General features: G+C 36.7%; 1 protein-coding gene across 3 annotated transcripts in view; it reads left to right on the plus strand.

Moving 5' to 3' along the window:
- Positions 1 to 13,177, plus strand: part of TRPC6 (transient receptor potential cation channel subfamily C member 6) — a 101,563-nt gene that overhangs the window by 75,683 nt on the left and 12,703 nt on the right. For all 3 annotated transcript variants that reach the window (XR_002433514.1, XM_021381239.1, XM_021381251.1), the window contains exons 5-8: positions 3,572 to 3,785; positions 6,984 to 7,211; positions 10,616 to 10,880; positions 12,587 to 12,782. Coding sequence is in view for 2 of the 3 variants with exons in the window: in XM_021381239.1 (XP_021236914.1) it covers positions 3,572 to 3,785; positions 6,984 to 7,211; positions 10,616 to 10,880; positions 12,587 to 12,782 (903 nt within the window). In the remaining variant the exon portion in view is untranslated. The remainder of the gene's footprint in view (positions 1 to 3,571; positions 3,786 to 6,983; positions 7,212 to 10,615; positions 10,881 to 12,586; positions 12,783 to 13,177) is intronic.

Below are 13,177 nucleotides of genomic sequence, written 5' to 3' on the forward strand. Positions count from 1 at the left end.
CTTCTTATGTTTGAATGATGCATATGCTGTGGAAAGCCTTTCCACTGGAGATGGGTTACAGTCTCTGACCTGTCTAGAAGTTATTCTGAAACTCTCTTTCAGTTAGTCACTATCCATTGCAAATGGACACTGATTGAAGTTTTCCTCTGAGAGCATATTAGAAGGAACAAATGGATCTTACAGGGCACAGTATAACATCCGTTATGTTAGCAGGCCAAATCCAGTGTGCAGATGATTCTAGGGGAAAAGGAAGGTTGATTGAAGACTCAAGTATTTGCTTTTTTTTTTCCTTTTATTTTGCTGTGAGAGGAAAAGGTTGGGGCCTTTTTGTTTTGACATATCTTTCAGTCTGGACAATAAAAATCAGTAATGTCATTTTCACTTTCCTATATAGTGACTAGGATTTTTGTGAGTGCTTTGGTCTTAAAATTCACCTTGAGATTCAACATACTTCAGTAACTGTTTTTCAACCATAGCAGTGACTTATCTATTTGTCGTTTCCCCTTTTCAATGATTTATTGGATCTTCAAGTCATTTTGAACTATCATACATTCTAGAAAAGCCATTTCAGAGTAGCTTTTTAATGTCAAGGTGCAAGGGACAACATCCTTTAAGTTTCACCTCATTTGTTGCTTTTTAATAATCTCCTGCTGTCATCTGTGGAGATGTTGAATGAGTTTTGTTTCGTTATATTCTGCAAATGTAAAATCCAGTCCACCATTTTACCAGTTGTGATTTCTTATCTTGGGCTTCACTCATACTTCAAAATTGGATTCTTTAGTTTTTAGAAGACAAAAATGTTCACTGTTTAAGTTCAAGATAGGCTTGTTCTAATAGAGGACATTATCTATACCAAGAGACTCCATTCTGTGTATGATCTGATGGAATTTTGTAACTACAGAGATAATTAACCCAAACCTTCTCATATACTATGTAACAGCATGACATTTTGACAGACTAAAAATTATTTTCAAGTTTCTCTGAGAATCTTTATAATGTCCAAGCTGTTCAGCTATAATTAATAATGCAATTTATAGTTTTAATTTTACGAATTTATGCATAATTTCTTCAGCCCTTGGCCAAGATAGGGGATCTGAAGTTGACATACAATCTTCTTTAACTGTTCCCAGCCCTTGGGGTTGGGATTTCTGAAGTAGTAACTTCATCAATCCCTGCGTATTTCTAGAAGCACATTCTGAGAGTTATACCCATACTTCTTTTGCAGTGTGGTAGGGCAAAATAAATTGAGTTTTTATGTCCACAACATGAGGAGCTGGGAAACTGTTCCACTAAAAAAGCATATGCATTATCCCATTTCTTTACCAGGCCTTTTTTCCTTTGTGACACATGTGCTACACAGAGTCCTATTTTATCTTCTCCATAACAATGCCATACTCCATAATTTTACATTAATCATTGTTTCTTCAGATACAGGGGAGAAATGAAGTGAATCAATGACTCCAGTCCTCAGCAATTTCAGGTGACCCCTTATACAGGGGGTAGGAGGAACCACGGTATAACTGCTCCATATCTTGTCCTAGAATCATAGAATCTTAAAGTGTCCTAAGTTGGAAGGGACCCATAAGGAATGCTGACTTCACACAGGGCAACCAAAATCCAAACCAATGTATAAAACACTCTCCAAAACAAAGACCATAGCACAAAGAATCAGAAACCTGGAAAAGCACTTAAGTTGCAGAATGAGAACATGTCCTTGATCTCTGCGATGGCAAACAGTGTATTATGTCAAACTCTCAGTGGAATTGTATTAAACAGGGAGTCTAGCTTATAAAAAAGTCTCAATATCCTGAAAGATTATACTGTATCTTTATATTTTGTTTTCTCTTTACCTTATTCCTATTTTCTGACCTATATGCTCTCCATAAGAAGACTGCAAATTTTTAAAGTGCCATTACAAGATTTTCTTGGATCTCTATGTAGGAGCATCGTAATAACTTCCAGACTTTGTGTAATCACTTCAGCTGTAGTCAGTCCTACCTCCAGGGAGTTTTTTGCTATCTATTGTAAAAATATTTTTATGTCTCTTTTGAAAGGGGTGGGGGGCTAGGAGTTCAGACTTTAAAATTTAATGGTTTTAGATCAAGAGTTATATTAATATTACTTCCTTCAATATATATATATATTTTCTCTGGCTAGGACTCTTTCTGGCATCTGTCTCCTAATCCATCTTCGTTTGTGAATATAAGTTAAATGCATTTAAAAGGACACTGTCAAGGTACTTTATCATTTTCCAGCTCTGCTTTTTTCTTTGTTGTTCATGGCTGTTCCTTGCTAGCTTGAAGTAGAATCTTCTCCCATAACAAACACCTTCTCTCTTTGTAGGCAACAGAAAATAATTGGTTGTTGAAGATCATTTCATTACGCTGAAGAAATATTTAATAAAAAACAAAGATAAATTCATTTTTTTGAGTGAGAAACATAATGAATGGATTTGCAAAATAACATGTAAAGGAGAAAGATCAAATTTTGTGCCTGCTAACCTTGACGGTGTTCCTTCAAGAGTATCTTCTTTATATTTGTCTGCTTTTCTTAATGTGTTTGAGATCTTACCATTGCATCCTTACTCTTTGTTTCTGTGAAAGTTGATTGTGAAGTCAACAAAATTCTGTTTTTGGTATTGAAAAAAGTGTAGCAAAAATACTTGAAATGATAATTTGACTTTATGCTTTCCTCTCCCTTATCCTGACCACAGATAGTAATATATTTTATCTGGGATCTGTAATACTTTCAATTCTTACCACAAAATTTTTTGTCATAAGGCCAAAAGAGTATTTTCCTACTGTTGCCAACTAAGCGAACTAGCTAAGACTTTTGATATTTATACAGGCACTTTCAAGACATCTCCTCTAGTAAATAACTTCTAAAAGTTCAGCCTTGTGTAAGTTTTTATGGAACTTTTAGGTTTTTTAATGTTGCACTAAGCTGTTGTGAAGTAGTGCTTAGTCATCGGGAGTTGAGAATGTTTCCATCAAAGGAGTGAGGAAGGAAATAAAGATACTACAGAACTATAAACATACGCTCTTGAGGTCTAATGACATTTTTTAAAAGGGGAATTAAGTTGAAAAAACTGCAAAATAACTACCAAACTGAGCGTCATGTCAGTTAGGAAACAGAATTCTTTAGTCATAATACGCTCCTGGTGATAATTTGATGCTGTTAGTAAGTGTCAAAATCCCATTTTCTTTGCTACCTCATAAAGATCACTGGAATGTAAATTTGAAATATATTTAACAACTGTAATAAATACTTCTCTTGATTACCTATAATAGACATAAAGATGCCCCAAAAGAATTATAGAATTATTTCAAAACACTGAATTAAAAACATATATATGGTGAAAGAAACAAAATTATTTTTTGTAGACAGTAAATAAGGAGAAATTTTTAAATGTGGTTGTCAGTGTGGCATCATAGTATGATTTCTTTCCAAATCTTTGTTCCTTTGTGTTATTGAAACATATATTTCCCTGTGTTCCTGTTCTTTTTATTCATTTTTCTTATTTTGGATGAAAGTAATGCAATATCTTTTTATTGTATTACCTCTCTTGCAGCTGGGAAGGATAATGCGTGGACCATTTATGAAGTTTGTAGCCCATGCAGCTTCTTTCACCATTTTTCTTGGTCTGCTCGTCATGAATGCAGCTGACAGATTTGATGGCACCAAGCTCCGACCTAATGAAACTACAGGCAATGTAAAACAGCTATTTAGAATGAAAACATCCTGTTTCTCATGGATGGAGATGTTAATTATTTCTTGGGTAATAGGTAAAGATTAATTTTTGCTTCAGTTTGTCTTGCCGTGATTTCATTGAAGCTGGACTCAAATTAATCCTTTGCTACCATTAAAGATTAATGTCAAAAATTGAACACGGTGAATCTAGTCAGATGGTTGCATTCCCACATTGGCCTCATCTTTCTTACTAGGTGTCAGTTAGCCTTTATATGTGCCTTGTTAATCGCAAATGTTCAGGTAAAGGACGCAGGCAAAAACTGCATCATCTGATAGGAATGAATGCAGTTTATGAATAGCTAAGGAAATTGTCTACCAGTGTTCTGTTTGTTGTTTTTTTTGTTTGTTTGTTTGTTTTTGAGTCAGGCTATGTCAGCTTCCATGGGGAAAGATTTCCACATTGTGGGCCAAGGTTGTTGTGTCCAGTCAAATCTTTCTGCAAATATTCTCTCATGTTGCAAGTATTTCCTCAGAATTAATATTATATATAGCTTAATGTACTATTATTTGACTAAAGAGAATCAGACTATAGACTTCACAGTATCCAGTGGTAAATTTTTTTCCATCCAGTGTAGGAATGAAGTGAATGCTACGAAATGTACTCTGAGCTGACCCATTCAGTTCAGTGATGTAGTACTATTAAACATAAGAAGTTGAGCACAATCTCTCAAAAATATTCTAGCTGCCTGATTCAATTTATTTAATCACTCCCATTTATAAGAAAGGGAGGAAGGAGGACCCAAGGAACTACAGGCCAATGAGCCTCACCTCTGTGCCTGTGAAGATCATGGAACAGATCCTCCTGGAAGACATGTTAAGGCACATGGGGGATGAGCAGGTGGTCCATGACAGACAGCATGGCTTCACCAAGGGAAAGTCGTGCCTGACCAATTTAGTGGTCCTCTATGAAGGAATGAGGGCTTTGGTGGACTTCTTTAAGGCCTTTGATATGGTCCCCCACTATACCCTTATCTCTAAATTGGGGAGATATGAAGGGTGGACTATTTGGTGGAATGTCACAGCCAGAGGGTTATTGTCAATGGCTCTAAGTCCAGGTGAAGGCTGGTGACAAGTAGTGTCCCCCAGGGATCTGTCTTGGACCGGTACTTGAACATCTTTGTCACTGACATAGATGATGGGATCAAGTGCACCCTCAGTAAGTTTGCTGATGATACCAAGATGAGTGGTGTAGTTGATATGGCAGAAGGAAGGGATGCCATCCAGAGGGACCTTTATAAACTTAAAAGGTGGGCCAATGCAAAAATAATGAGGTTCAACAAAGCAAAGTGCAAGATTTTGCACTTGGATTGGGTAATCCCGGGTTTGTATGCAGACTGGGAGAAGAACTCCTTGACAGTAGCCCTGCTGAGAAGGACTTAGCGGTCCTGGTTGATGAAAAACTTAAGACGAGCCAGCAGTCTGTGCTTGCAGCCTGGAAGGCCAATGGTATCCTGGGCGGCATTGGAAAAACGGGTGGTCAGTAGGACAAGGTAGATGATTGTCCTTTTCTTAACTGCCGGCATGAGGGCCCAGCTGGAGTAATGTATCCAGGTCTGGGGCCAGTGCAGGAAAGTTGTGGAGCTGTTGGAGAGGGTCCAGAGGAGGGCCATGACGATGGTCAGAGGGCTGGATCCCCTCTTCTATGAAGACAGGCTCAGGTAGCTGAGCTTCTTCAGTCTGGAGAAGAGACGGCTGCAGGGAGACCTTGTTGTGGCCTTCCAGTATTTAAAGGGAGATTATAAACATGAGGGAAATCAACTTTTTACATGGGCTAGCAATGATAGGACAAGGGAGGGATGGTTTTAAACTAAAGGAGAGAAGATTTAGATTAGATGTCGGGGGAAGTTTTTTGCTGAGAGTGGTGAGGTGCTGGAACAGGCTGCCCAGAGAGGCTGTGGATGCCCCATCCCTGGAGGTGTTCAAGGCCAGGTTGGATGGGGTCCTGGACAATCTGATCTAGTACTTGATCTAGCGGCTGGCAACCCTGCCTGTAGCAGGGGGATTGGAACATGATGATCTTTGAGGTCCCTTCCAACCCAAGCCATTCTACAATTCTATGATTCCAGTGAGGTTTAGCTGCACAAATGTTTTAAGGATCTAGGTTCTGGTTGTCAATTAAATGAGTAGTATGGGAGACTTAGTTTCAAGCTGAATAAAATCTACTTTCATTCAAGAACTTATACAATTAAAAGTTTGTGCTTTTATGAACTATCTGTGATTGAAGTTGGAGCTGTTTTTACATCTACTGATTCATATAGCCTTAAAAGACATTGGCAATTGTTAATTATTTCATCAGATAGCTGTATAAAGGAGCATAACTGTGTTTTGTGGAGGTAATATAACACTTAGATTTCCAAATATTTCATAAATATAAATGTTTAAATTTGATAATTAGAAAATAAACAGTATTTTTCCAATTTGAATGTACAGTTTTCTAATTTAATCTGTTTTGATTTATTTCTGTCATGGAGGAGTAGGTGTAGACTTACCACAAATTAATTCAATGCATACAGAGATAGCATTGAATTTAATTACTGTAATCAACATTATAATTGTCCTCATCTGAAAAAGGATGAATAGATCTTTCAGGCAATTTGAGAAATGCAAAAAAATGGTAAAATTCCAAGTTTTTTATCTTTGCACTCTCAAGAATTCTGGAAATTTAGTTCATGATTAAATATTTTTTTCTTGGAAAGGAGAAGGATTTGGTCAATAAAAAGGATGCCATAAATTATACTATATTCCAAGATTTTATTTCTTTTTAGAATTTTTATTTAATAATTAATATTAGGAATCAAACAGATACTTTTCCCTGCTCACAAAGAATTGGGTATGATTCTGAGCTGCATGGTCATTTGTCTCACAGGATCCTCTGCAAATGAGAATATGTGAGTTCTCCTACCAGTTCTTCTATGGTTACACGAACATGCCAGAGCATTTCTGCACTGTCAGTCTCTTTCTGTGTATGCAACAGATGGACAAACTCATTTCCCATTCTTTTATTTGAAAGCTTTTAGAGTAGAATAGGCAAAAACAGTATGAAAGATTGTTATTACTACGCACATGAGGAAGAAGTACTGACATGTATATGAGTGAACAGATTCAAAGATCCAAAGATCAAAATGGTTTTGATTTGACTGCAACCAAGGGCATACTCTGTACACAATAAAATATCATATACAATGAACACGAAGCTAAAAGAACACACTGCTTTTTCTATTCTGTTTTACTAGGCATGATATGGTCTGAATGTAAAGAAATTTGGTCTCAAGGCCCAAAGGAGTACCTCTTTGAATTATGGAATATGCTTGATTTTGGTATGTTAGCAATTTTTGCAGCATCATTCATAGCAAGGTTTATGGCATTTTGGCACGCATCCAGAGCCCAGAACTTGGTTGATGCAAATATGAAAGATCTATCAAGTCCAACACTGGAGCCCAACATAAAATACTACACCTTGGGTGAGTTGAATGCATTTGGTTAAAATGTATTTATTGATTTTCTGTTAATTAGTACATTAAGGCAGAAATGGATATTGGGGTGCTAGTCAACAGCTGGCTGAACATGAGCCAGCAGTGTTTCCAGGTGGTCAAGAATGCCAGTGGTATTCTGGCTTGTAACAGGAATAGTGTAGCCAGCATGAGCAGGGAGGTGATCGTCCCTCTGTACTTGGCACTGGCGAGGCCACATCTCTAGTGCTGTGTTTGGTTTTGGGGCCATGATTACAAGAAAAACATTGAGGCCTTAGAGCATGTCCAGAGAAGGGCAATGAAGTTGTGAAGGGTCTGGAGCACAAATCTTACGGGGAGCAGCTGAACGAACTGGGATTGTTTAATCTGGAGAAGAGAAGGCTCAGAGGAGACCTTATTGCTCTCTAGAACTACCTGAAGGGAGGTTGTGGTGAGGTGGGATCAATCTCTTCTCCTGCATAACTAGTGATAAGACTGGAGGGAATGGCCTCAAGTTGCACCAGGGGAGGTTTAGGTTGGATATTAGGAAAAATTTATTCTCCAGAAGATCGGTCAGGCGTTGGAATGGGCTGCCCAGGGAGGTGGTTGAGTCACTGTCCCTGGAGGCGTTCAAGAAACGTGTATATGTGGCACTGAAGGACATGGTTTAGTGGGCACTGTGGTGATGGGTTAATGGTTGGACTAGATGATCTTAGAGGTCTTTTCCAACCTTAATGATTACATGATTCTATGATTTTATGATTAGTTCCACAATGTACTTGTTAAAGAAATTCTGACCTGCGCTTCTCTTTTTTATCTGCACTGTGCTCATACATCTCTTTGGGAACCATTCCAGACATCAAGCACTTAATAACCTAAATTCAAAATTTTTACATTATTTAAATCCTGGTCATTTAATCTTTTCAGTTGCACAGTGCTATCCTGCAATCATTTGTGTTGGCACAACTGAGAATGAGATGTATGCAATGTAACAAAGTGGCAGAACTAAGCAGTCAGATGCACTTCTTTTGCCAACGTAAGCAATACATCTTTAACTACAGTCGAATTATTTGCTCAGAGACTCTATTATATTATTTTGATATTTTTAATATTTCATTAAGAGATAAAAATGTTAGTAAACTTGCTTGCCAGATATGAGAAGTGAGTAGAAGCTATTTTGCACAAGTGAGAAAAGATTAAGCCCTGTTTATTTGTGTTCTTGCTCAGTGCCACCAGATCTCACTTCCACAAGCATGGAAGTGTGTTTCACAATTAGATATTCTTCTCTAGATATCAAATTACATCACTTTTTGACATTTTAATGTGTCCAGTATTTATCCTGACAAGGTTACATTTCTTCATTATCCAGACTGTAGAAAAAAAACAGAGTAATTAATATATATTTTGAAATGCAATAAATTATAGTTCTCTGAATTTTTGCTGAGTAGTTAGTTAGAAAATTTCACCTAAGTTGCAAAAGTAGCTAGTTAAATTTTAATTCCGTTTTAGATAACACCGACTTGAAGAATTTGCAAACACTATGTTCACAGCTTCTGCATATGACAATCACAAGCCTTTATCTCATTTATGCTATATGATATTTTATCACCTGGGAAGGCAGCTCCTGTTGACAAGAAATGGCAGCTTTATTTTGCACTTGAGCGGCGCTGAGCAATTTTTTAAGCGTATGCATGTACACTTAAGCCTCCTGTATGATAAAACTCTGTGTATGGTAATAATGTATGTATGGTAACAGCCGATCTGGAGACCTGGAGGACATCTGACTACTAACTCATACTGAAACATCTTCCATCTTTGCTTTCAGTTATCCATGCACTGAGGTAAAGCTTGCACAGCTATGTCTGCTAATAGAAAAAGGCACAGTATTCTGTTATACAGAATGTAGGGTTTAGAGGCATTTACACTGTGTAGCTCAATAAACAATGTGCACATACCCACAAGAAGCACGCAGCAGCTAACAAAGGCAATGATTGCACTGAGTCTTGCTATGTCTAAAACCACGGTCATTCATTTCATTGTCATGACATGAGAATATTGGCATGGCAGTAAGTTCCTTGAAGAACAACATTTTCAGACATATGGGAGACATTTTGAAACATTGTTGCTCAGCATCATTGGGAATGAATATAATATAAAGCTGTTTAAATAACTGACTTGTATTAAGTTGTCATTTGTTAGTTAAAATCTCAGAATAGTACTTTTCCAAGAAGTCAGTGGTTTCCTTCATTTCTGTATAAATTATTTATTTTCTAGCTTTTACAGGAGAATAAATACACAATGACAACACTCTCCTGGGATGTATGAAATCCATCCCAGGTTAACCTCTTCTCTTTCTCTGAAGCACAACTGTGAATTTAGCTTAAGCCTCCTGAACCTTAGTATCCTGAAGGATATTGCATTGGGTTTTTCATTCTGAAACTTTTCTAAAAAGATACATTTAAGTACAAATTCAAACTTGAATGTTCCCCTACTTCAGATGAATATGTTTCCTATCAAATGACAATAACACATTCACTCATAGAATTATAGCATCACAGAATCGCAGAATCATGGAATCATAGAATAGCTTGGGTTGGAAAGGACCTTAAATATCATCTAATTCCAACCCTGTGTCATGGGCAGAGTTGCCACTCACTGGTCCAAAGAGTATTCAAGTAACTTACACAACTGGATTAGCTTCAAAAGAAGGGTTTAGTAGAAATGATGATAGAAAAGCTGACAAAAATGTGTGTTTGGTGCATGCTAGGAAAGCTGAACTTTACTTAAATTCACCAACAGATTCAGAAAGTCCAAAACAGTCCAAGAAAGGTACTTTAGTGATCTTACAGACTGTTTAATTTGCTTGCCTTTCATTTATAATCAGTGGAGATCTATTAAGTACAGTAGTGGAGCCAGTATCCTACCTCTGTGTCAATCTTAATGAAGTATCTTCCTTTCTTTCACTTTTATTTCTGGCAGCATCTTCAGGTAAGACATTCACTGAGCACTGTGAATTATTAGACAACCACTACTAGCACTATTTGAGCAGTTATACATGGCACACAGAAGCCAGATTGAATAAGTATTCGCATCTCTTGGTGACTTCACTTAAAGGAGGACACTGGTTTTCTGTGTGGTTTTCAAGTTCAAAAGGGTAAAAAGTTACTGCTCCTTGCTTTTAGGCAGCAAAGTTCTATACCTTCTTTCTAATGAAAATAGCTGAAAACTCATGATGTAAAGGCAAAAATAACGTATAGATTGTACCGTGACTGTTCCAAATTTGCATTGCTCCATTGAATTCAGTTCCAATTTGCAATGACTCTGGTTGATTGTTACACACCCAAAAAGAGCACTTCAGTGAATATCCTAGGGCGAACTTCAAAATGCTAACAGAAATTCTCATCTTTCATTTCTAGCCAGAATCAACTGGGATCCGTCTGATCCACAAATCATATCTGAAGGCCTGTATGCCATTGCAGTAGTACTGAGTTTCTCCAGAATAGCCTATATCTTACCAGCCAACGAAAGCTTTGGACCCCTGCAGATATCACTTGGCAGAACTGTGAAAGATATCTTCAAGTTCATGGTGATATTTATCATGGTGTTTGTAGCTTTCATGATAGGAATGTTTAATCTCTACTCCTACTATCTGGGAGCGAAACAAAATGAAGCATTTACAACGTAAGTACAAACGATTAAACTGTAATGATTGTGGGCTGTTTTTTAAAGGAAAGATAGTTGCTTGCATTGTATGTATCATGTTTACTAATTGTTTTGTAAGTTTATAATTGTTTTTAAAAATTGCTTTGTGTTGGATTAAGTAGTAATTTTCTCTCTTGTATGTCAGTGGATGATCTCTTAATCCTGGGCCTGCAGGACCGATCCTGCTGTGAGGGCGGTCAGCATTACAACTTCAAAGCATAGCATGGTGGCTCCTTGCAGCATGTGGGAGCTGGTTCCTCAGCCAGCTGCCACTGTCCTCTCATTGAAGCAGGATGATCATTCCAGCATGACACACATTATAAAATACTTCTCATTTAATTTAGGCAATTTTGTACATTCTTACTGGCCAAAGGTCTAAGCCCTCTCTCTCCATAGTTTCCTATGGCAATAGATTGTTCTGTCTTGGGAGGAAAAAAGATACTTTCGTAATTTCATTATTCTTCTCTTCCACCATAAGAAATGAAGTTCTGAATTTACTCTTTCTGTCTCTCAGGAGTTATTTGGTATAAATTTGTTATGACATCTTATTTCTAACTGTGATTTTAAGATAAATCACTTGAATGAAAACTCATTCTTTTCCATGCCCCTTTCATTTTGGACTGTCATGGTATTCAAGCTATAGCTATTATGATGCATACTCAGCCAAGAAACAAGCTTGGCCAAGAGGGTATATTTTTTTACCACTTTTCTTATCATTATTATTTTACACAATAGATGAAATATGTAAAACTTCAGTTCTCAGATACAGTACCAATGGAACATTATATTCAGAGAGGTAGATTCACAATTAAAACATATGAATTTCTTTTACTCTTTTTCTTCATGATAATGTAATAAAATCCAAAGCATGCTTTGCAGTGCTACAGCATTCAGGTCATTGAGAAATAAGATTTATTCATCAAAGCAAGAGGAAATGTATCCACAAGGAGGTGGAGATAGGAATAGATGCCCCAGACATTTGGATTAATGTCTATGTGTATATATCTATTTAATATATTGTACATATTCCCCCTCTCTCTGTGTATATATATATATATATATACATGAACTGATTAAGAGGAAGTAACCCAAAAAAATAGATAAATCAGTCACCACACCATGGCTTATTATCTTTACCCTGCATTTGTGGGAATAGTAAAAGCTCAGCTCCAGGATTACAGTGTGCAGGACAGCATTTCTGAAAAATACTTTCCAGTCAGACAAGCTGCCTCCTTCACAGTTTCAGAATACTGTTCATATTAATGATGTAATAATTAATACCAATTATTACTTTTACAAACTGTTCATGCAATTATAATGAAGCGTGTAAAGGTTAGTAATTTCTATTTTCTACATTAACATTACACGCAAGTATGTAGCATGTAGAATAAAGCTGTTTATAATGAATCACTGTAATATTCTTTTGAGGCTCTACATATAATTCCTAAACTGAATCAATTTTATTATTGTCATTCTTAAATATTAGGAATTATGTTACCTTATAGAACAGCATATACATATGAAATTAGATAGTCAACTTGTTCTGCATAATATTGCTGTGGTAGGGTTGTACATCATGTTTATAAAACATTTTATACTCTGTATGAAAACAGTTGCTGGCCAGTTTGTACAGTAAGATTCTACAGTTCATCAGTAACATGCCTGTGTTCCATTTCTCCTTTTAGTGTTGAAGAAAGTTTCAAGACATTGTTCTGGGCTATATTTGGACTTTCAGAAGTTAAATCAGTTGTTATCAATTATAAACACAAGTTCATTGAAAATATTGGCTACGTTCTTTATGGAGTCTATAATGTTACCATGGTCATTGTCTTACTGAACATGCTTATTGCAATGATCAACAGCTCATTCCAGGAAATTGAGGTAAAAGCTCCATTTGTGATGAAATATCACCATGAAATTTAGTTTTACATCAGATTGTCTACATCTTCTGGAAATGCTATCTAGTTGTCATCTTATATAAGAAAAATAACACATAGGATTTTGAAATATATAACTCAAAAATTTTAATTCCACCGTTCATTTTTATTATAAATTACCTGGAAATTGCCCAGCTGCGTGTGCTTGAAGAAGTAAGAACTAGACTGGACCAAGGAACTGCTACTGAACTATCTTACGTTCCTAAAAAGGATATGCTGTATTGTGTGACTTAGTAAATCTTCCCTACACCTTGTTTGGAGTTACTATTTGAGTAGTGAGTAGTGTCCTTCTTACTACAAGGATGTTTTCATTCCCATGCTTTGACCTTGCAAGTCTAA

This window comes from Numida meleagris, chromosome 1, assembly GCF_002078875.1.
Source record: "Numida meleagris isolate 19003 breed g44 Domestic line chromosome 1, NumMel1.0, whole genome shotgun sequence".
Lineage (NCBI taxonomy): Eukaryota > Metazoa > Chordata > Aves > Galliformes > Numididae > Numida > Numida meleagris.